Genomic DNA, 23,330 nt, shown 5'->3' with positions numbered 1-23,330 from the left:
TTCTTTTAAAACGAGTAATTTTCTTGATTTTGTTCATCTTTTTTTGCAACAATCCATTATAAAAATTTTTGCATGAAACAAGAAAAAAAAACGTTCTTGAATTATGAAATTTTTCGTCTTTTCTCGTCAGTTGTGAACACACACTGCAATTTCGTTTGTCAGGAAGCCACTCTTTCTTACCTCAAACTAATTAAGTTTTGCTAAGCTGCTATCTTAGTTGGTAGAGTTTAGATTTGAGAAAACCAAATAATGTAATTTTTTAATCGGTTGCTGTTGTTTTAAGCACTTTTTGGATAACTTTTTTTAGTATTTTTTTCTCGTGATATTTAATAAACTAACCAGCAGCAAAAGTTGCAGCCAGATAACAAAGCCGATCTCAGTGTAATGATTTTATTAACGCCTGCGACTAAGCGTTGACAATGCCGACGGCCAAGATAAGGGTTGTATTTTTAAAGGTTTTGTACGTTCTTATTCTTAGGGGATATTCAAATTGTATGCAGGATTGTTTAATAAAGCCTCGTACTGACTTCGACTTTTTGCTTCAACGACTGTCAAAAAGCATTATAAAAATATGGTGACCAAGAAAATGTGAACACATTGCGTGGAAGTGGTGCTGAGTTCTATGAAAAATAGTGGCGCCATGTCGCTTTGTCAGTATAAATTTCGCTTCAATTAATTGCAATTATTTTATTGATTACTCACGAAATGGCACGGCAGATTTAAAAAGATGATCTCACACGAACAGCTTTTAACAGCCGGCCGGGTTTGACGGTATTAAGATGTCAGATTTTTGTTTGCATTCTCTATGTTGTTATCTTCTTCTAGCAAATTATCCGCTCATGCGCGCACTAATCAGCTTTGTTAAAATGATGTTGTCTTTGTGTTCTGGCTAAGGCGGATTTAAAAAGGTGATCTCACGTTAGCAGCCGGCCAGCTTTGACGGTATTAAGATGATGGATTTTTGTTTGCTGGCAAAGAAAAGAGTTCGTCGGATTTCGCAATAATTTAATAGGTATTTTCGCTGCGAATGAATTCAGTACTAGGCATGACATAATTACCAAGTAGTGTATCGTAAACAGCTGAGTATGATTTTTTTTCTCGTGAAGTGCACTGCATCTGTCAACGAGTTTTGGTTGGGTGTGTGTATTACAGTTTAGAACCATACAACACCCAAACAACGATTTTGACAGGGAATGAACTGAATGTTTTGTTGTTGGCCAACTGCCGCTACCTGTAAATGAATGTGTCTTGATATTAGGCTCAATGGGCAAAAAACATGCGGCCTGTCGCTGCGTCTGTAAAAGTTCGCTTTAATTAATTGCAAATGTTTATAGCCTCACAAACAATGCCTCCGTTTTTGGTAGGATTCTACCAAAATTGGTAGGTTTTTATTCTGTTGATAGGTTAGAAGGCTTACCTCAATTTTTTGTTCGCATGTGTTCGCATTTTCTTTGTCACCAATTTTATAACGCGTTTTGACAGTTGTTCGACCGAAAAGTTGTTGTTCGACCGAAAAAAAATATAAAAATTATATGGCAGAACTTTCTAGAAATCATTTTGCCATCAAGCTGATTTTTTTTTTTCATTTTCATTTCATTTATTTAACACCAAGCACAACAAGATTATATCTTATATTTTACTGTGCTGGTTCACAACCAGGATTCACTGAATAAGGTTAAGCCAAGCGATCAGCCGATATACTTTTTTTTTAATATTTGGCAGTACTTGGCATTGAGGATGTCAACTTGTTCTCTTTTTACATTCATTCTTTGTTTACGTTTTCTCCTATATGATGACATTTTCAATCGTCAGATTTGACATCCTTAATGATGTTTATGGGGCCTATCCACTTTGTGTTTTGCATGTGACCTAACCTTCTATTAGTGAATCCTGGTTCACAACAGTGCAGTTTCATCAATTAATTCCATTATAAACTATAACTTATAAAAAAATAAATAAATAATTTAATTATAACTTATACTACTAGACTACCAGGATTCACTGAATAAGGTTAAGCCAAGCGATCAGCCGATATACTTTTTTTTAATATTTGGCAGTACTTGGCATTGAGGATGTCAACTTGTTCTCTTTTTACATTCATTCTTTGTTTACGTTTTCTCCTATATGATGACATTTTCAATCGTCAGATTTGACATCCTTAATGATGTTTATGGGGCCTATCCACTTTGTGTTTTGCATGTGACCTAACCTTCTATTAGTGAATCCTGCTAGACTACATACAATTTCTACTTATAATAATCATGTAGCTCCTTTTTGATTTCAATAGCATTGCTTATGAGTTGTATATATGATGGGAGGGTGTTCCAGAGACGAATACTGTTTACAATAAATTGCCTTTCAGTGATTTGAGATTCAAATCTAGGTTGAATCAGTTTGCAATTTGCAACACACAAAAATAAATAAGTGCGTATGTGTGAGTACGTGGGCAGGAAGTATATGTACATATGCACAAAATATACGAGAAAAAAGAAAACAACAACCATCAAATCTAACCGGCTGTCAACAGCAGTTCTCATGAGATAACTTTTAGTGTTTGAGCCATGTGACTTTACGTTACGTAGCCGTCAATCGCGCATTATAATAACCGAGCGATTCTGATTGTATTTTGCATGATAGTTCTTGCCGCTCGAAGTTAAACATCTGATATGATTAGCTAGCCTAGCAAGCAAATATTTCGCTTTATTTTGTACATAGCATAGGCTTGCTGCCTAGTGTGTATGTGAGTCTTCTACGTCTAACAACAATAAATTTTATTATATATATATGTAAAATATTACTAATTATTATTAAATTTGTGTCTAAACAAAACACCTGCTACAGAAGAGTGAGTTCAGTGTGAAAATAGCGTGTGCGGGCTTAAATAAGTGCTATTGTAAATTTGTTTGTGATATTATCTGCAAAATAAATTAGGTAAGAATTGAAATCTGATGTTGCTATTGCCTTAACGTATTTGTCGTGAATATTTTAATTCAAATTTTTAACTAATCCACTAATCGTCGTTTCAGTTAGCCATGGCGGAAGTGGATACCTTTGGTGAGGCTGTCCTTAGATACATGGACAAGGGCCTAGTTCTAATAGTGGCAGATATTTTAAGTTTAATTACGGTGTCATCATGTTTGGTCATAAAAGTTCCACAGATCAATACAATCCGCGCAAATAAATCTTCCAAAGGTAAGTAGCACAAAGTAGTGGTTAACAATGAACCGACCTATCCCTCTAGCTTTCATTGTCGATTGGCGAACCCAGTAAAGTCGTTCAGTTTTATTTACATAAATCGAAATTGTATATATTGTTGAGTTTGGCATTTTAACTGCAGCGCATACATTATTCTTGAGGCAAACATCCAAATTTTCATTTCGTATCAAATATGTACAATATGTTGATATGAAAAATGTCTCCGCCACCACAATAATGAAAATTCTATGCGTTGGCCGTCATAATGTTATCAAAAATATTAACTTGTCAGCTGGCCGTTGTGAAAGATAGCATTTTTTTAACAATTGTTTCGTTAGTTTATATTAATCAGTTTTAGGTCTCCCAAAAAAGTTAAGAATCATAAAGTAATAAAATTGCTTTTATACATACATACATATGTATGTATAGACAGATGTGGAAAATGCTATTTTATTATATTAATTCTTAAATAACCTACACCATCCAAGGCACAAGGTCATATATGTGATATTGTAAATTTTTTTACATTTTGATACCTTTTGTACTGCTGTGAATGTAGAGAAAGTTTTATAAAAATTTTGTCTTTAGAGAAAATTTTATTAAAATTTTGTTTTAGAGAAAATTTTATTAAATTTTTTTGTCTTGAGAGAAAATTTCATAGAAATTTTGACTTGAGATAAAATTTCATAGAAATTTAGTCTTGAGAGAAAATTTCATAGAAATTATGTCTTGAGAGAAAATTTCATAAGAATTTTGTCTTGAGAGAAAATGTCAGAAATTTTGTCTTGAGAGAAAATTTCATAGAATTTTTGTCTTGAGAGAAAATATCATAGAAATTTTGTCTTGAGAGAAAATTTCATAGAAATTTTGTCTAGAGATAAAATTTCATAGAAATTTTGTCTAGAGATAAAATTTCATAGAAATTTTGTCTTGAGAGAAAATGTCGTAGAAATTTTGTCTTGAGAGAAAATTTCATAGAAATTTTGACTTGAGATAAAATTTCATAGAAATTTAGTCTTGAGAGAAAATTTCACAGAAATTATGTCTTGAGAGAAAATTTCATAAGAATTTTGTCTTGAGAGAATATGTCAGAAATTTTGTCTTGAGATAAAATTTCATAGAAATTTTGTCTTGAGAGAAAATTTCATAGAAATTTTGTCTTGAGAGAAAATTTCATAGAAATTTTGTCTTGAGAGAAAATTTCATAGAAATTTTGTCTTGAGAGAAAATTTCATAAGAATTTTGTCTTGAGAGAAAATTTCATAAAAATTTTGTCTTGAGAGAAAATGTTGTAGAAATTTTGTCTTGAGAGAAAATGTCGTAGAAATTTTGTCTTGAGAGAAAATGTCACAGAAATTTTGTCTTGAGAGAAAATGTCAGAAATTTTGTCTTGAGAGAAAATTTCAAAAAAATTTTTTCTTGAGAGAAAATTTCATAGAAATTTTGTCTTGAGAGAAAATTTCATAGAAATTTTGTCTTGAGAGAAAATTTTATAGAAATTTTGTCTTCTCTGTTAGGGTATTGTTGACCTGGTTTAAAATTCTTGTAATTTTGTTGTATTGTATCGGCTATAGGTCCATTAAAACACAAATATTTAAGGTTTTTTTCTTTTATTTTTCTCCAATATTTCGGTAGACTCCGTCTACCATTTTCAAGGCTAGTTGTATTTAAATAAAAAAACAGAAAAACACAAATTTTAGTAAAAACGAATCACACAATAAAAACAGAAAAACAATAATTTTTAAGAAACTTTAATTCCTATTACATTTAATGAGTTGTTACACGAACTATTGTCTGTTGGCAACTAAATGTTCTCTTCTGCTGTGCTTGTTGACTGTGTGGCGGTATACCTTCGCGCAGCTTTCTATATCTTTCTTGAAATTCATTCTCTCGTCAGGCGGTAAGTCGATGATATGCAACATCTCGAGAGTGAATCTTCGTCTGTAATTGTTCTCTTGAGCTAAGATGTCCACATCGTTGAGGTTTGGCTTATGACCAGTCAATGCACAGTGGGCTGCTAGTGCAGTTTTCTGCTCGATTGGTCTATTATTGGCTTTTTGGTCAGATTTATGTGCAGATAACCTAGTTTTCAATTTCGTCATGGTAGTGCCAATATATGCCATCGGGCATATATTGGACTTGTCGCCGTTACATCTAATTTTATATACCACGTTTGATTTCTCCTCATTTTTAATTTTACATTTTGTCTTGCTGAATAATTCATTCACAGTTTTGCCTGTTTTTAATGCGAGATGGTATTTGTCCTTGTCGTATAGATTTGATTTGCCAAATCTTTCGGAGAATCCTTGTATGTATGTTAGCGATTTATAAATTTTTCCTTTTGTAGGCTGCTCTCCGTCTATGATTTTTCCAAGACGTTCCTTGGCCTTGCCTAATAGTGAATTAATTGTCCAATTAGGGAAGTCGTTGGCTCTAAGAATTGCCTTTATTTTCCTCTCATTGTCAGGATGAAAGTCTGGATCACTAATGCTAAGTACTCTTCTTATAAAATTCGTTGCTGTGTTTGTTATTACTCTCTTCTGGTGTTTAGAGTAAAAATTGATTAATCTTCCGGAAGCCGTCGATTTTTGATACCAATCTATTTTTAGCTGGTTGCCATGTCTATAAACTACCGAGTCCAAATAAGGTAGTTTGCCATCATATTCTTCTTCCTTCGTAAATTGGATGTAGTTGTTGAAGGAGTTCAGAGTCTTCAGCGTCTCTGCCACGTCTGATTTCTTCAAAATCGCGAAAATGTCGTCTACATATTTTGTCAATATCTTAGGTTTTCTTATTTTGTCAAATGTGTTATTGAGAAGTTCCTCCATTACGATGTCAGCAATAATGGGTGAAGCGGGTGATCCCATTGGCATTCCTCTAAGCTGTTCATACAACTTGTCATCGTATTTAAAATATCTGCTGTCCTTAATGCAGAATGTTAGAATTTCCTTGAAAATTTCCCTTGGAATATTGGTATATTTTTCAATCTCGTCCCATTTATTCTCAATTGTCTGGAGTGCTAAATTTATTGGAATACTTGGGAACAAGGACACCACGTCAAAAGATACTAAAACTTCGTCATTTTCTATGGTCATGTTCTTTATCTTAGCTCTAAAGTCCACTGCGTCTTTCACATTATATTTGGAATCCTTGGTGATATTTTTCAAAATATTCACTATGTACCTACATAGATGATAGGACGGCGCGTTTATTGATGAACATATTGGTCTCAACGGTGTACCTTCTTTATGGATCTTTGGGAGTCCATATATTCGAGGGGCCAATGCGGTCTTGCTGGTCAATTTATTCTTCTCCTGGATGCTGATAAGATTCAAGTTGTGAAGTTTATCCACCAATTTGTTGTTCCTTGTCTGTAGCCTAGATGTTGGGTCAATCTTTAAGCGCCTATACATACACATATCGTGTATTATTGCCTTCATTTTTTGCTCGTAGTCATCTTTGTACAAAGCCACTGTCTTTCCTCCCTTGTCTGCCGTTAAAATTAATAAATCCTCATTCTCCTTTAAATATTTTCTTGTTTGAGACACTGTGTCCACCACATATTTGTCTCTCATGCTCATCTTTGACTTTCGTAAGTGATCGTCTATCAATGTTGTAAGCTTGGTTCTTCCCATCTCCTGTTCCTCTCTATTCTCTATAGAAGAATATGAGGAAACTACCTTATTTGGACTCGGTAGTTTATAGACATGGCAACCAGCTAAAAATAGATTGGTATCAAAAATCGACGGCTTCCGGAAGATTAATCAATTTTTACTCTAAACACCACAAGAGAGTAATAACAAACACAGCAACGAATTTTATAAGAAGAGTACTTAGCATTAGTGATCCAGACTTTCATCCTGACAATGAGAGGAAAATAAAGGCAATTCTTAGAGCCAACGACTTCCCTAATTGGACAATTAATTCACTATTAGGCAAGGCCAAGGAACGTCTTGGAAAAATCATAGACGGAGAGCAGCCTACAAAAGGAAAAATTTATAAATCGCTAACATACATACAAGGATTCTCCGAAAGATTTGGCAAATCAAATCTATACGACAAGGACAAATACCATCTCGCATTAAAAACAGGCAAAACTGTGAATGAATTATTCAGCAAGACAAAATGTAAAATTAAAAATGAGGAGAAATCAAACGTGGTATATAAAATTAGATGTAACGGCGACAAGTCCAATATATGCCCGATGGCATATATTGGCACTACCATGACGAAATTGAAAACTAGGTTATCTGCACATAAATCTGACCAAAAAGCCAATAATAGACCAATCGAGCAGAAAACTGCACTAGCAGCCCACTGTGCATTGACTGGTCATAAGCCAAACCTCAACGATGTGGACATCTTAGCTCAAGAGAACAATTACAGACGAAGATTCACTCTCGAGATGTTGCATATCATCGACTTACCGCCTGACGAGAGAATGAATTTCAAGAAAGATATAGAAAGCTGCGCGAAGGTATACCGCCACACAGTCAACAAGCACAGCAGAAGAGAACATTTAGTTGCCAACAGACAATAGTTCGTGTAACAACTCATTAAATGTAATAGGAATTAAAGTTTCTTAAAAATTATTGTTTTTCTGTTTTTATTGTGTGATTCGTTTTTACTAAAATTTGTGTTTTTCTGTTTTTTTATTTAAATACAACTAGCCTTGAAAATGGTAGACGGAGTCTACCGAAATATTGGAGAAAAATAAAAGAAAAAAACCTTAAATATTTGTGTTTTAATGGACCTATAGCCGATACAATACAACAAAATTACAAAAATTTTGTCTTGAGAGAAAATTTCATGGAAATTTTGGCGTTGATGGTTAATTGTAACGACTGTCCATCGGCTGGGAGACCACGAATGGCTCTCCTCCTAGCATCTCGGAAAGCTCAATAATTTGTCGGTTGAACAACCCTGGCTTATCTCTAAGGGTCAATTGCAGTAACGCCACCAATAGTGACTGAAGTCCTTTCATAATTTTCTCTTGGGTTCGGGAGAGAACTAACTACAGCCTACAGCTTGCCTAAAGCGGTACCTAAGTTACATTGCTTCAATTGTTCCAGACATATATGCCATGAAGGGAGAATGCAATGAAACGAGATGCGCATTAAAGTCTCCTAGAATCGGACGATTATGGCTAGACACTTGCCCACTTATGTCGGCTTTTAGGCTTGACAATTAACTGGATTACAACTACCAACCGGCGGTATGTACACACTATCTCGGCGTTAACGGACCTGACTGCTACCCTCCATGTTGGGGTCACTAGCGCCAGGCGCCGGCGAGATGGGTCTATAATGCACGGAATGGTGTATCACGAAGGCCAATCCGCCACCTCCATTCCTTAAGTGATCCATGCGTAGCACATTGTATCCGTGACAACTGTGCAGGCTGCAGGTATTGGCCAGCTTTGTCTCCTGGATAGCTGCAACCAATATGTTCTACCGACTCATAAAATTCACGATCTCGTTGATCTTGCCCCACAGACCATTGCAATTCAATTGCAAGAAAGATACACTTCCCGGCAATGGCCTGGCAATATTGGAGCTGAGGTGCTGCTGTTGCGTAAATTGATGCATGGGAGAGGTCCGACGGTGAGGACGCAGAAGGCGATGACCTGACGATGATTTTTGAACGCACATCAGGCAAATTTTTGAACGGCAGCTATCCCGTCAACGGATGGATCCCTTTTTTCCGCAGATCTTGGTATGGAATCGATGAGCCCTCTGTCCGAGCCCACTGTGCGAGCTTTTTGATTGGGTGGATACCCTCTACGATGACCTAACGATGAATAAGGCTTGAGCTGGTGCTGTAGGTTATAGCGTGACAAAGACCCTGTGGACAAGTATTTCGCAAAAGAGGGTGTCACTTACCCTGAGGCTGAGAAAACATGACTCAGGACTCCTGATGGGATACCTGACTGATCATTGCAACGTCAGGTGTTTGGCGTCGCGCTGGACGTAAGGAGAGGCAAATTTCTGCAGGATGTGCAATGACGTCGAGGAGTTGGAGACGGTCCAGCAACTGCCAGGAGAAAACAGGATAATGGGTGAACTTTCCGTGCTTGAAGGATGTCTAGTCTTAGTCTTTTTGTCATACTGGAGTACTGTAGAGGCCTGAATTGGGTTAATGGATCATTCTCTCGCTGGTGAGAGTTTTTTTTCTTGGTGTTGTTGTTGTTATAACGTGTTGTGGTGGCGATTCTCGTCTACTCTTATAGGTGAGCAAGCAAGCCACGGCAAATGTGTGCGGTGATGGCATGCAAAGCTGTTGTTGTGCTGTGCAGTCTTCGAAATCCATGTTGATGCTCGGCGAATGGAAATTCTTCTACGAGGCTCGGGAGGAGTAATTCCTCAAGCGTCTTTGCCACTGGTGAGAAAAGGGAGATCGGTCTGTACGACTCCCCTTTCCAGGTCTTTTCCAGGCTTCAGTAGCGGGATCACTGCCCATTTTCCAGACATCGGGAACTATAAGATTGTTCAAAGACAGGTTGAGGACAATGGTAAGGTACTCAACTCCGGGTGAATCCAGATTCTTCAACATCAATGTAGAGATTCCGTTTGGCCCCAACGCCTTAGATGATTTGGCGCCACGGATGACATTTGTAACTTCGCCCACGGTAAATTGTGATGGCTGTTCATCGGCTCGGAGACCACAAATACGGCGAATGGCTTTCCTCCTTGCCCTGTCACTCTCGAGATGCACAATAAATTGACGGCTGAACAACCTGGCGCATCTCTTCGGACCAGTCACGGTTATTTCGCCAAAAGTGACTGAGGTCCTGTCATCCCGTCTACCGGGGTTCGAGAGTGACTTAACAGTAGACCACCGTTTGCCTAATTTACATTGCTCCAAGTGCTCCAGTCACAAATTCCGCTTATGTTCGTTGACTACCCTGTTTATTTCCAGATTCAGCTCGCTGATTCTAGGTTTAGCGGGGTTCATACCACGAATCCCATCACGCTCGTCTGCGAGTACTACTGCTTGCGCCGGGAAATTGGGCCGCACTTGAGGTATTCGACCGGCTGGTATAAAGCGAGCGGCTGCTGCGTTTATGATGTCGGAATTTCTTCTCGGCCACTAGCACATCAGAGGGGGGTAGCAGTTGGTATACTCTCTGAAGCCAGCCCAATCGGCCTTCTTTTGATTGATAAACGTCCGGCGCTCAATGGTTATGAAGTCGGGTGTTCGGTCGATGGTGAGAATTATGGGGAGGTGATCTGACCCCAAAGAGATGACGGCTTGCCAGGATACGTCACTCAGGAGATCAGGGGATGCAATGGAGATGTCTGGCGAGCTGCTGCACCTCCTCGTAATCCTAGTGGGGGCATCCTCATTCACCGTGCAAAACGTGGAGCTTTCAATCTGCTCTGCCAAAGCTATGCCACGCTGGTCGTTACCTTGGGGAGAATGCCATGACGTGTGATGTGAATTAAAGTCCCCTAGAACGAGACGATTATGCCCAGATAGCAACCCACTTATGTCGGGGTTGTAAGCCTGGCCATTAATCGGGACACATCTATCAACCGGCGGTATGTACACGTTGTATAGCTCTATCTCGGCAGTACCGGACCTGACTGCTATTCCCATGCATTCCATGTAGAGGTCACTAGCGCTATGCGCAGGCGAGATAGGTCTATATTGCACGGAATGGTGTATCACGAAGGCCAATCCCCACCTCCCACCTCCATTCCTTGAGCGATCCTTACGTAGCACATTGTAACCGTGACAATTGTGCAAGCTGCAGGTGTTGGTCAGCTTTGTCTCCTGGATCGCTGCGACCAATATGCTCTTCCGAGTCCAAAATCTCATCGATCTTGCCACGAAGTCCGTTGCAGTTAAACTGCAAAAACGATACACTTCCCGGTACTGGGCTGGCAAAATTTGGGCTGGGATGCTGCCGTTGCGTAAATTGCCATAAGGGAGAGGTCGGAGGGGTCACATAGTCCGACGACGAGGACGTAGAAGGCGATGACGACGACGCTTGTGGCCCACTGCTGGCTATGTTCGCACAGTACCTTGCGACATAACCAGTATGACTATACTCCCGTAGTGAAGTTAGGCCAGAGCAAGATCGGAAATGTACCCACTCCATGCACCGGTTACACATCACCGACACCGACCGATGATGGAGGCGGTTCTGGCAAACCGAACAGAACCAGGGTCCGGGGTTCTTTTCAATCCCGGCACGGACCAGAAGCGTGCGGAGAAGGCACTCCGGGATATGCCTCTCCCATGACGAAAAAACACGAGGCAGCAGCCCTTGCCGATGAGGATTTCATCGGATCAATCCGGTGCGTACAACCGGCTGCCATGGGATCGATTGGTGGTGTATTGGAGTAGCTAAACCCTTTGCCCCGAAAGATTCATACTCTACTCCCAAAAACCAAATTTTAAGCTACATATTGCTATAGTCGGTATATGTGTGGTTCAGATGGAGTTAATGAGATGAGTTGTACCTGAAACACTTGGCCATAAAATATATATCAGATTTGAGCCCCCTTTGGCATTTGGGGCGCACGCCCACCCACCCATTTCACCCTGAAAAAATATCAGCATCATGCTCTACTATCTATTTTCTTTTATTTGAGCCCCAAATGCCATGGGTTTAGGGGGAGTTTATGGGATGTGATGATCCTCAAACACCTGGCCTCAAAAGTGGATATCAAATTCGTTTTCTATCAAATACCTTTTATTTATTGCGCCATAGTAGGCAAATATGATCGATTTGAAGGTAGTTAAGGGGCGGACCTTGAAATAATATTAGCATTGTGCTAAAGCACGATTTGGCGATCAAGATATTCAGGGCTGCGGAACTCATTGAAATCCACACGAATTTATTTTTTTTTGTATTGGTTACCTTCATTTAAAATTATATTTTAAAGCTACCACTTGGGATACCACTTTTTTAAAGAGTCCTTTAATGTCGAGATCTACATGTCCGGCTGAACGGCAGGACGTGACCCAGATACTTGAATCCTTATATCAACATTAGATTCGAACTCTACTGACATAGGCCTTTCGTTTGACCCCCATATTGTCCCGATCAAACTACACGTCCTATTGAATGGTATGTAGCGTGTGGGCCGGTCCCAGGCTCTGTCCCAAATGTGTATATCAAATTCGTAGTCAACTCTCAAAGACCTTTAAGTTTATACCCATTTTGTGACGCTGGACATTCATGTCCGTTTTGGGGTTGGAGAGGCCCCGTAGACACCTTGGACCAAATTCTTATAGCAGATGTGTACACCTTTCATTTGATATCCATATTGTCCCAATCGGTAAATATGCCCTGTTGAGGGGCTTTTTTTTGGGGGTGGGGGCGCCTCAGACTTTTAAATACCTTTCATTTGATAACCATATTGTCCCAATTGGAAAATATGTCCTGCTGCGGGGTGGGGAGGCCCCTCAGCCACCCCCCACAGTAATTTTTTATGTGTACTCTACTTTTAAATACCTTTCCTTTGATATCCATATTGCCCAAGGCGATAAAAGTGTCCCGTTGGGTGGTGTTTTTGGGAGCGGGGGAACCTCCCGATTCTTATGGTGAAATTTTAATGCCATTTTTGTATTCTTCTCTTAAATACCTACCAATTTTTTTCGTAATTTCGGGTGGGTTTTGGGATGGGGCGTCCCCCCGGGTTATTTGACCCCAAAATTTTGTACCAATTTCGTGTTTTTGTGGTGGCATGGCATGCAAAATTTCGCTTAAATCCGTGGACCCATCTCCGAGATCTGACGTTTTTGAAAATGAGGGTATGGGGGAGGGTCCGCACCTACTTGAGTTCCATGTTGTCATGATCTTTCGACTAGACACTAGATAATAAATTTGGCTGCCGTTTCAGTAATTTAATTTTCTTCTCTTTACAGGCATTAGTATTTTTGGCCTATGCTTGGAGCTATTCAGTTACACGGTTATGATATCCTACAACTATACCAATGATTATGATTTCCTCTCGTATATGGAATATCCCATATTGTTATTGCAAGAATATGTTCTCATATATTTTGCATTTAAATATCAAAATCTGTTGGGTCTACGCACACGAGTAGTTGCTGTGTTCTATGTCATCATTGCGACACTGATCTACATGAAAATGTTCCCATTGATGATTTTACAATTTTTGGTGGTAAGTAGTAAATGCAAAAACTATTTAAAATTTTGTGTGGTTTAAGGTTTTTCCTGGCACTTATATTTGTTTGTTGCACTTATGTTTGCTGTTTTCATTTATTGCTGCATATGCTTTACATATTATTTGGTTTGTTTATAAAATTCTGGCATGGGCTACCTACTACTAATCATTGATGAGTTTCGGTGGAGCTTTAATTAATCATTTCTGCTTAAATATGTGTTTTTCGTTGTCACTTTGCTTTGATAATAATTTTGTGTTTGTCTCATAGCAAAAGAAACATGAAATTCTGGTAGACCACAATTTCGTTTGGTACTCGTATTGATATCATTTGATAAAACCACAACGGTGATTTTTGGGGTTTCGCAGGTCTTCATTTCATTTGCTTTTAAAAAAGAGCAACTGGTTTGTGTGGGAATTTTTTCAATGTTTGTTTTGTGCTATATTTAAAATAAGGAAATAAATTTAGGTTGTTTTTACATTCAAATTCAAACAGGTTTCGAAATTTTTATTTAAGATTTATGTTAACTTTTATTACATTTTATTTTTATTTCGTCTATTTTTTTGCTTCATTAACATAATGTGTAATTCCGAAAAATACGTTTCATGAAAATACTTTTCTCAATTAGAATCAGATTTTGAAAATAAAAAAAAGAAACAAATTGAAATCTTTTCCTCCTTTAAACGCTATGCATCCATGTTAAATTATACTATTAACCAGAAACACGGTGGTCCGCTTCGCTACCCCCTTTTTAGTGTGGGACTTTCAAAAGCCTAAGTAGGCACTCAGTTTATAAGATTATGAAGTTTTGTTATAATTGTGTATACAATTTCAGAAATCGGTCCACTTTTGTAAAGAAAGTAACGAAATTGTACCAAGAATTACAAAACATCGGAAAAATCATTTAGTCGTCCAATATATATTGTCAAGGTATTAATGAATCTCACGTTTGAGCGCTTTAGCTCAATTGGTAAGGAAATACCTTTTTGTATGTTTTAGTACCTATTTTGGACTTTTTAGTACCGAAATGTACGAATTTTGAATACATCATTTAGTCACCCATTACATATTTCCTTCTTGTATCTACATGCCAAATTTTAAACCTATAGTTTCATATGCAAATGGTAGCAGTTTTACCAAAATGTGTGTATCATATATTTCTTATTTGTACCTACATGCTAAATTTCGGACCTTTAGCTTTATCTACGATAAAAGTACCAAATGGTACCAAAATATCCGAATGGTGAATAGATCATTTAGCCGACCATTACTTATTTCTTTGTGTTACCCACATGCCGAATTTCAGACCTCAAGATCCATTTGAACAAAAAGTACAAAATAGTACCAATTTTGGTACAAAATGTAGGAATTTTGAATGAAGTCATCCATCATTTATTTCTCAGTTGTACCTATATGCCAAATTTCGCACCTCTAGCTCCATCTGAACAGAAAGTACCAATTGGTACCAAAATGTACGAATTTTTAATAGAAAACTTAGTCACCCATCATAGATTTCTTAGTTGTACCTACATGCCAAATTTCAGACCTCAAGACCCATCTGAACAAAAATACAAAATAGTACCAATTTGGTATTGGAGCGCACAACAAGCCGATTACTGGCTTAGGCGTATGTCCATAGTGGCATGGGGCAGATTAATATCTGCACCCTCTTTTCGACCTAACCTAACCAATTTTGTTACCAAAATGTATGAATTTTGAATGGATCATTTAGTCATCCATCATGTATTTCTTAGTTGTACCTATATCCCAAATTTCGGACCTCTAGCTCCATCTACAAAGAATGTACCAAATAGTACCAATTTTGGTACCAAAATTTTAGAATTGTGAAAAAATCATTTAGTCGGGCATCATATATTTCTAAGTTTTACTTACATCCCAAATTTCAGTCTTCTGGCTCCATCTGCACAGAAAGTACCAAATGGTACCGATATTGGTACCAAAATGTACGAATTGGAAACAGATCATAGTTACCCGTCATATGTTTCAAAGTTGTACTTACATGCCAAATTCCAGACCTCTAGCTCTATTTGTAATGAAAGTACCAAATAGTATCAAAATATAGAAATTTTGAATAGATAGAATTTTGAATGTAGTTGTACCTACATGCCAAATTTCCGAACTCGAGCTCCATCTGTAAAGAAATTACAAATTGGTACCAAATGCGTACGTTTACTCCCGATACTAGTACAATTTATCATATTTTTCTTTTCACTCTCATCCTTTTAAGTCAAATTACAAAGTTCTACCTCTATCCATCCGCCCATTTCGTACTTTTTGGTACTTTTTTTGGTTCTTAAATGTAAAAATTTTCAAAAACTCTTAATGTTACCCAATTAAGATTTCCATATTGTACCTAAGTTCCAAAATTTAGAGCTCTAATTCAATTTACAAAGAAATTACCAAATAGTACCAATTGCGATACTAAAATACTATTTCTCCCTTTTCCGGTAAGTTTTCCATTATTTTTGTACCAAACTTTATTTTTCGAGACGTTCTTTTATTTGAGCCCAAGAGCTGAGAATTCTAGCCCTTTTCGTTCGCGTTGGGGAAATATGTATCATTTCGTATTTATTGGTACTTTTTAGTACCTAATCGTACGAATATCACCAAATCCAGCCTTAACCCGTGCCTATGACTCAAGACCAACATTCATGCAAAATTTCATGATACTAGCTTTAGCCGTTGGGGCTGGGCGATGATCAGCCAGTCAGTCAGTCACTCAAATCTTTTATATATATAGATTGAAAGGGGAAGTCTGCGGTTATGAAGTTGAAATTATTCGACGGTAAACCTGGAGACAACGAGACCTTTCAATGCTTGTAATACAAATTTGCCCATGAACATTCCATTATGGAACTAGGACAAACTTCTCACAAATCAATGAGTGCCGTCCGATTCAATTTTGAGGTCTCCTTTTTTTAGCCGAATCCGAACGGCGTGCCGCAGGGCGACACCTCTTTGGGGAGAAGTTTTCATCCGATCGTCTTCAAATTTGATACAGGCATGTTTATCGGCGTAGAGACAAGGCCTATTGAAATTGGAAAAAAATCGGTTCAGATCTGGATAAGACCATTTTATTGCAATATTAATGCAAATTGGGCGAATATATATATGGAAGCTATATCTAAATCTGAACCGATTTTGACCAAACCCTATGTATATTGTGGTAGTCGTCGAGGAAAGCGTTGTGCAATATTTTGGCAAGATTTGTCAATAAAAGTGCTTGCAGTGGCTCTAGGAGTGAAAATCGGGCGATATATATATACATATATATATATATATATATATATATATATATATATTTTCACTCCTAGAGCCACAGCAAGGACTATTATTGACAAAGCTTGCCAAAATATTGCACAACGCTTTCCTCGACGACTACCACAATATACATAGGGTTTGTTCAAAATCGGTTCAGATTTAGATATAGCTTCCATATATATATTCGCCCAATTTGCATTAATATTGCAATAAAATGGTCTTTTGTTCACCGAAATTTGCCAGGAGGGATTTTCTCTCATATGAGAGTCAAGAGGTGAATTTCATGGAAATCGGTTCATATTTAGATATAACTCTCATATATATATATCGCCCGATTTAAATTTCTAGAGTCGCAGGAAGCGCATTTATTGACCCATCTTTCCAAAATTTTGCAAAACTCTTTCCTCGACGACTGCCACAGTATCTGAGGAGTTTGCTAGCTCCCATATATAAATATGTTAGTCAGATTTTGGGTAATTTACCATAATGTTGTCATTTGTCAACCGTAATAGTTTCTACACTTTGAACATATTTGCTCGCCGAGATCCATCAAAATTAGTTCTGAATTGGATATAGGTCCCACATTGTACTTATAGAGTAGGTGTAGGATATTATACAGTCGGCACTGCCCGACTTTTGCCCTTCCTTACTGGTTAGATTTGTGCTTGTTTTTAGAGAAATTTGATATTATATGTTAAGGATATATAATTTTTCTTTTAATAAATAATTAATTAGTATCTTTTGGAATATTGGTAATTTTTGTTTTAAGAAAAAAGTTCCTCACACTTGTGGCTATGATTTTGTGAAACTCTTTGAAGTATGTAATTTTGTGCAAAAGTGCTTTAAATGTGATTTTGCAAGTGTTGTGTCTAAATAATAGAGAAACCATAACAAAGAATTGCACATGATGTCATCTAAAAAACAATAAATTAACAATGCATGAAAACAAAAAAAAAAAAAAAACACTCATCTCAACTCACTAACAGCCCTGCCTTCATTGCTTTCGCTATTTTCTCTATTGTATATATATCACCAAAAACATGTAAGTATTGCTTTAAATGTACATTTGATTCATAAATAAAGATTTTTAAATGTAAATAATAACAGTGTGGAACACAAAAAAAAAAAACAAGTAAGGCGTGCTAAGTTCGGCCAGGCGGAATCTTGGCAACCCACCACCATGGATTCTGCTAAAAATGTATACAAACTAAATTTAGTTTAAGGGCATAATTTTATTCTACATACCAAACTCTTGTCAAACCAGCTTCTAGGAATCGAACAAGGATAATCGAGAGATCGGTTTGTATGGGAGCTATATCAGGTTATATACTGATTTGGACCGTAGAGTTGTTGGAAGTCGTAACAGAACACCACATGCAAAATTTCACAGAAGAAATCAAATCGGCAGATCGGTTTACATAGGAGCTATGCCAGATGATAGACCGATTTGGACTCTACTTAGTACAGTTGTTAGAAGTCATAAGAGAACGCTATGTGCAAAATTTAAGTCAAACCGGACAAAAATTGTATCTTGTAAGCTCTCAAGAAGTCAAATCGGGAAATTGGTCTATATGGAAGCTATATCAGGTTATATACCGATTTGGACCGTACTTGGCACAGTTGTTGGAAATCATACTTTACTTTAATTAGCTATGACAGAACATTTGTTCCACTAGCTGAACGTAGAATAGCTTCCAAGCGCCTCGATCTTCTGCGCTCATTCTAAAATCTCTGATACCAAGTTTCGAGGTGTCCTCCACCACTGGCTTTTGGACTTCCCGGTTTGCGTGTACCACCGTGTTTGCCTTCAAAAGACTTCTTTGCTGGAGCTTTTTCATCAATTCTGACAACATGACCCGTTGTATTTTGATGCGTGTAACTATGCTATCGTCGTCATACAGCTCGTGGTTCATACATCGTCTCCATTAACGCAAACTGGTACATATATTTTACGAAGAATATTTCTTTCAAATACTCCAAGCTCTGCCTCATCTGCTTCCACAAGTACCCATGCTTCAGAACCATATAACAACACGGGTAGTATCAATGTCTTGTATAGTGTAATCTTCGTCTGTCGAGGATGGCCTTGTTTCTAAGCTGCTTACTTTGTCCAAAGTAGCATCTGTGTGCCAGTATTATTCTTCGCTTTATTTTAAAACTGGTGTCATTCTCTTCGGTTACGGCGGTGCCAAGGTAGATAAAGTTGCTGACTATCTCTAAAAGTTGTGGTTCCCAAGTTTCTCCAGTGTCTTTATCTGCTCGGTTGTGGTTCCCAATTTTCTCCATTTTCTTTATCTGCTCGGTTGTACAAGGTGTTTTGGGAGTGGAAACCATCCGTTTCGTCTTATCTCCATTTACTGCCAGACCCATTTTCACTGGCTCTCTTTCCATTCTCTCAAAGGCAGCAGTTATTACTTCCGGTGACCCACCTATGATGTCGATGTCGTCGGCATAGGCGAGTAGCACGTGTTCTCTTGTGAGTAGTGTGCCACATCTGCATCTCGTATAATCTTCTCCAGCAGGATATTAAAGAGATCACACGATAGGCTGTCTCCTTGTCTGAAACCTCGTTTGGTATTTAATGGTTCGGAGAGATTCTTTTCTATTCTTACTGAGGAACGCGTATCAGCAAGTGTTGCCCTGCAGAGTCTTATTAATTTTGCGGGGATACCAAACTCAGACATGGCTTGAATGTAAAGGAGTATCGAAAGCCGCTTTGTAGTCAACAAAGAGATGGTTGGTGTTGATTTGTCCTTCGTTGTAGGAGGGGGATGGAAGTTAGGTAGAGGTTAAACAGTGATTGAGTTATCTACTTGAGGAAGTTTCACTCTACGGTGTTTCGATTTCTTATCTCTAAATTCCACAAATTACTGGCGACCCCACAGGTCCTCAAAGAGTTTGGCTTCGTTGTGCTATGCAGTCTCCTAAATCCATGGTGATGCAAGGCGAATGGAAATTCTCCAACGAGCTCGAGTCTTTTGGGTACTGGTGAAAGAAGGGAGATCAATCGGTACGACTCCCCCTTACTCGGGTCCTATTCAGGCTTCAGTAGCGTGATCGCTCTGCCCATCTTCCAGACATAAGGTACTATAAGAGTGTTCAAAGACAGGTTGAGGACAGTTGTAAGGCACTCAACTTCAGGTAGATCCAGACTATTCAGCATCAGTGTAGAGATTCCGTCGGGGCCCAACGCCTTGGACGATTTGGCGCTACGGAGGACATTTGTAACCTTGCCCACGGTAAATAGTGATGGCTCGGCTCGGGATACACAATAAATTGAAAACTTGGCCTATCTCTTCGGGTCAGTCATGGTTACGTCTCGCAAAAGTGACTGAGGTCCTGTCATCCCTTCTAGCGGGGTTCGAGATTGACTTAACAGTAGAACACTGCTTATGGTCAGACAGTAGGCCACTAATGTTGGGCCGTAAATCGTACCCTATTTAAATGTAGCTATTACATATACCAATCTTAAAGACTGAATTATTGCCCGATTTCCCTGAAGCTGTGAGGTATAAGGTTTCTGGGCACCTGAATTAAATATCAGATAAGCCGATATTTGCATATTACTATGGGTATAATATTGTGTACTTACTTATATTTATTGGATAAAATATTGGAGTAATATTAAAATAGGATAATGAATATATCGATGGTGGATGGTATCCAACGTTCTGCACGACCGAACTAAATACATTTTTACTTGTCTTACCTCAACTTTCATAATCGAATCGAAAAAAAAAAGATTTTTCTTCCACAGTATAATACTAAATTTAAAAAAAATATTTAGAAAAAAAATCTAAAAAAAACTGAAAAACTAAAAAAACAAATAAAAACATAATGTCTATGTAAAACTTAAATTTTTAAATAGGATTTTTATGCGGCATAAACACATTTTAAAATGTTCCCAAACATTGTTTACATTTAATTTTCATTCTACATAAAATCATAATTTTTAATACACTTTTATAATTTAAAAAATCTGTATTAAAGCAAATTTTTACTCCATGCTAATTCTAATCAAAAAAAGCTTCCACAATCTTGTAATATATTCAATAAGTAAACGATCTATTGACCTTTTAGCCCTTCTGTACCCCCATTGGAGCCACTAGCAAAGTTTTACAATTGGTTGCCATACTACGCACAAAAGATGCCAGTTCTGTAAGTCGCATGACTTGGTTCCTATCTGCCTTCACAAATATGAGTGAGTATAAACACACGTTAAAATGTATAGGGTGGTCTATGAAAAAAGGTGAATTTTAAAATGGAAAGAGCTTAAAGATGGAACACCATTCATTCATATATTTGCCGCGCTAAATAAAAATGTTTTTAAAAAGTTAAGGCAAAATGTGGTGTGCTAAAAATGTATTGGGCAGGCAACGGAAATCGCGATTTCATAGCTGACCAAGCTTCATCATTCGTATCCAATGAAATTTCATCTCGTATTTAATGGATGTTCTGTCACCTGCATAAACATTTTTATGTCAAAGTGTTTATAATCAATTTCAAATTTAAACAATCGCCTTCTTAAATTTCAAAAATTCCCGTTCAATAAAGAGATACGTAATTCACAATAGAGAGATTTGGAACGATTTGACTCGTTCACGTATGCGTTAATTCGGCCCCTGTATTTTTTTTAAAGATTTTACCGTACAAAATAAATCCCATTTTTGCAGGATTTATTTTTTAATCCCAAATACATTCGATTTCATGTCTGAATAATCGATAAAAGTACCAAAATAAACAACTGTATGGATGTGTGTGATATGCACATTCATGTATACGCATGTACGGTTGTGTTTATGTCACTTAAATCCCCAAAAGGGCAATGTTAATGGACAAGATTTGTTTTTGGATTTAGTTAAATCCAATTCATAAACATTTTAATGCAAACAGTCTAAACTAACAGAGTCTAAGAGTTTAAAAAGCAACCGCTGGTTTGATCACCCTATACATAATAGATTGCTGATTATATAATAAGAACATTTTTCTTTATTTTATTCCTAATTCATTTAGCTCGCATCTACACTGTGTATGTACAATCGCACGATTGGATGTTGTTATCGAATTTCCTGATATCAACCTTTTTGAGTTCATCTGTATTTGTGGCAGCCTGCATTTACAAGAAGAAAACGAAGAAGGAATAAAAGCTAAAAGAAGCTAAAGAGAAAAAAACTCGAAACAGCTACATCGACAATTATGATGAAAACTATTGGCAGCATCAGCAAAGATAGAGATTTCTATTTTAGTAAAATAAATTATTTACACTTTTAATATTACATATACACACACACACACACACACATACGCTACTTTGTACAAAGGAATTTTGTATATGTATTTTCTTTATTTTTGTATTCAATTTTAACTTGAGAGATTATTCGTTAATGTTGTAGTTCAATGGCCTTTATTAATTATGACCAATAAAATTTTTGATTGTTAAGAACATTATGTACAATTATTTGAAGTTATGGAGTTTTTTGTTGTTGTATATGCCTAGGGTTAGGTTCAGTTGGCCTTCCCTATACAGCTATGGGCATGTACCCAAGTCTATCATAAGTCTAAGCCTAAATAATGAAAACTAATCTCAAAAACATCTATGCCAAAACCCCGGCCTACTCACATAATCCCTAATCGTTTTTATACCCTCCACCATAGGAGGGAGTCACAAGAAGTCAAGAAGAAGAGAACAAGACGCCACAAAAAGTCAAATCGGGAGATCGGTTTATATGGACGGTTTGGTTTGGCACAGTTGTTGAAAGTCATAACAGAACACTATGTGCCAAATCGGACAAAAATTGTGGGTTCCATGGGCTCAAGAAGTCAAATCGAGAGATCGGTTTATATGTGAGCTATATTAGGTTAAAGACCGATTTGGACCGTACTTCGCACAGTTGTTGGAAGCCATAACAGAACCCTACGTGCAAAATTTCATCCAAATCGGACAAAAATTGTGGCTTCCATGGGCTCAAAAAGTCAAATCGAGAGATCAGTTCATATGGGAGCTTTATCCAAATCTGAACCTATATGGCCCATCTGCAATCCCCATCGACCTACCTCAATATAAAGTATCTGTGAAAAATAACAAGCGGCTAGCTCTGCGCGTTCGACCGCTATCGTGATTTCGACAGATGGACGGACGGGAATTTCGAGACGATCAAGAATATATGTATATACTTTACTGGCCGAACCGGGCCCCCTCCACTGCGCCTTCTTTAACTCTCTTATATCTTTTTATGGTGGGGACACTTCGCCCTGAATGCGGATATCGAATTCGTGCCATTGTAAGCTATGACGCTAAACGCGTTCGAATCCTGGCGAGAACATCAGACCAAGCGTTGTTTATCCCCTCTTAATGTTGGCGACATTTGCGAGGTACAATGCCATGCATGGTCATTTAAAAATTTTTCCCAAAGAGTTGTCGCACTGCGGGACACCGTTCGGACTCGGCTATAAAAAAAGTCCCTTATCATTGAGTTTAAACTTGAATCGGAAAGCACTCATTGATGTGTAAGAAATTGCCCCTTTTCGGTTCCTGGTGGTAATGTTCTTCCATAGGGTAATGTTCTCATTAGGGGAGGGATGGCACCTCAGATATTCCAACGGAAATGAAGTTCAGTTTAGGGGGTGCTTTAGGGCTTACCCCAAAACACTTGGCTCCAAAATTGGATATCAAATTCGTTTTCTACTTTCAAATACCTTTCATTTGAGTCCCA

General features: G+C 37.7%; 2 protein-coding genes across 8 annotated transcripts in view; one reads left to right on the top strand and one right to left on the bottom strand.

The window, feature by feature from the left end:
* The window catches only part of LOC106090493 (F-box/WD repeat-containing protein 7), a 36,139-nt gene extending 35,791 nt beyond the window's left edge, over window positions 1-348 (bottom strand). For all 6 annotated transcript variants that reach the window (XR_001221838.2, XR_001221836.2, XR_001221837.2 and 3 more), the window contains exon 1: window positions 181-348. The gene's annotated coding sequence lies outside the window, so the exon portion shown is untranslated. The remainder of the gene's footprint in view (window positions 1-180) is intronic.
* Window positions 349-2,645: 2,297 nt separating this feature from the next.
* Window positions 2,646-22,075, top strand: LOC106090492 (solute carrier family 66 member 3). 2 transcript variants are annotated; one of them, XM_059360669.1, is made up of 6 exons: window positions 2,646-2,740; window positions 2,842-2,931; window positions 3,027-3,192; window positions 13,075-13,334; window positions 20,698-20,818; window positions 21,631-22,075. In XM_059360669.1, the coding sequence occupies exons 3-6, from the start codon at window positions 3,033-3,035 to the stop codon at window positions 21,759-21,761; spliced, it is 672 nt and encodes a 223-aa protein (XP_059216652.1). In that variant the 5' UTR covers window positions 2,646-2,740; window positions 2,842-2,931; window positions 3,027-3,032; the 3' UTR covers window positions 21,762-22,075. The 2 variants fall into 2 exon arrangements, with proteins under 2 accessions (XP_059216652.1, XP_059216651.1); XM_059360668.1 differs by lacking the exon at window positions 2,646-2,740 and having other exon boundaries at window positions 2,747-2,931.
* Window positions 22,076-23,330: the final 1,255 nt, after the last annotated feature.

The sequence above is a fragment of the Stomoxys calcitrans genome, chromosome 1 (assembly GCF_963082655.1).
Source record: "Stomoxys calcitrans chromosome 1, idStoCalc2.1, whole genome shotgun sequence".
Classification (NCBI taxonomy): Eukaryota; Metazoa; Arthropoda; class Insecta; order Diptera; family Muscidae; genus Stomoxys; species Stomoxys calcitrans.
Note: the sequence above shows the minus strand (reverse complement) of the source record. Positions and strands in the feature narration are given on the sequence as shown.

What these genes read in the sequence shown, in the direction of transcription:
- LOC106090492 (XM_059360669.1), top strand. Translation starts at nt 3,033, where the DNA reads ATGGCGGAAGTGGATACCTTTGGTGAGGCTGTCCTTAGATACATGGAC. An exon ending in CGCAAATAAATCTTCCAAAG is followed by an intron (nt 3,193 to 13,074) that starts GTAAGTAGCACA and finishes TTCTCTTTACAG; the next exon opens with GCATTAGTATTTTTGGCCTA. An exon ending in TGATTTTACAATTTTTGGTG is followed by an intron (nt 13,335 to 20,697) that starts GTAAGTAGTAAA and finishes TTGACCTTTTAG; the next exon opens with CCCTTCTGTACCCCCATTGG.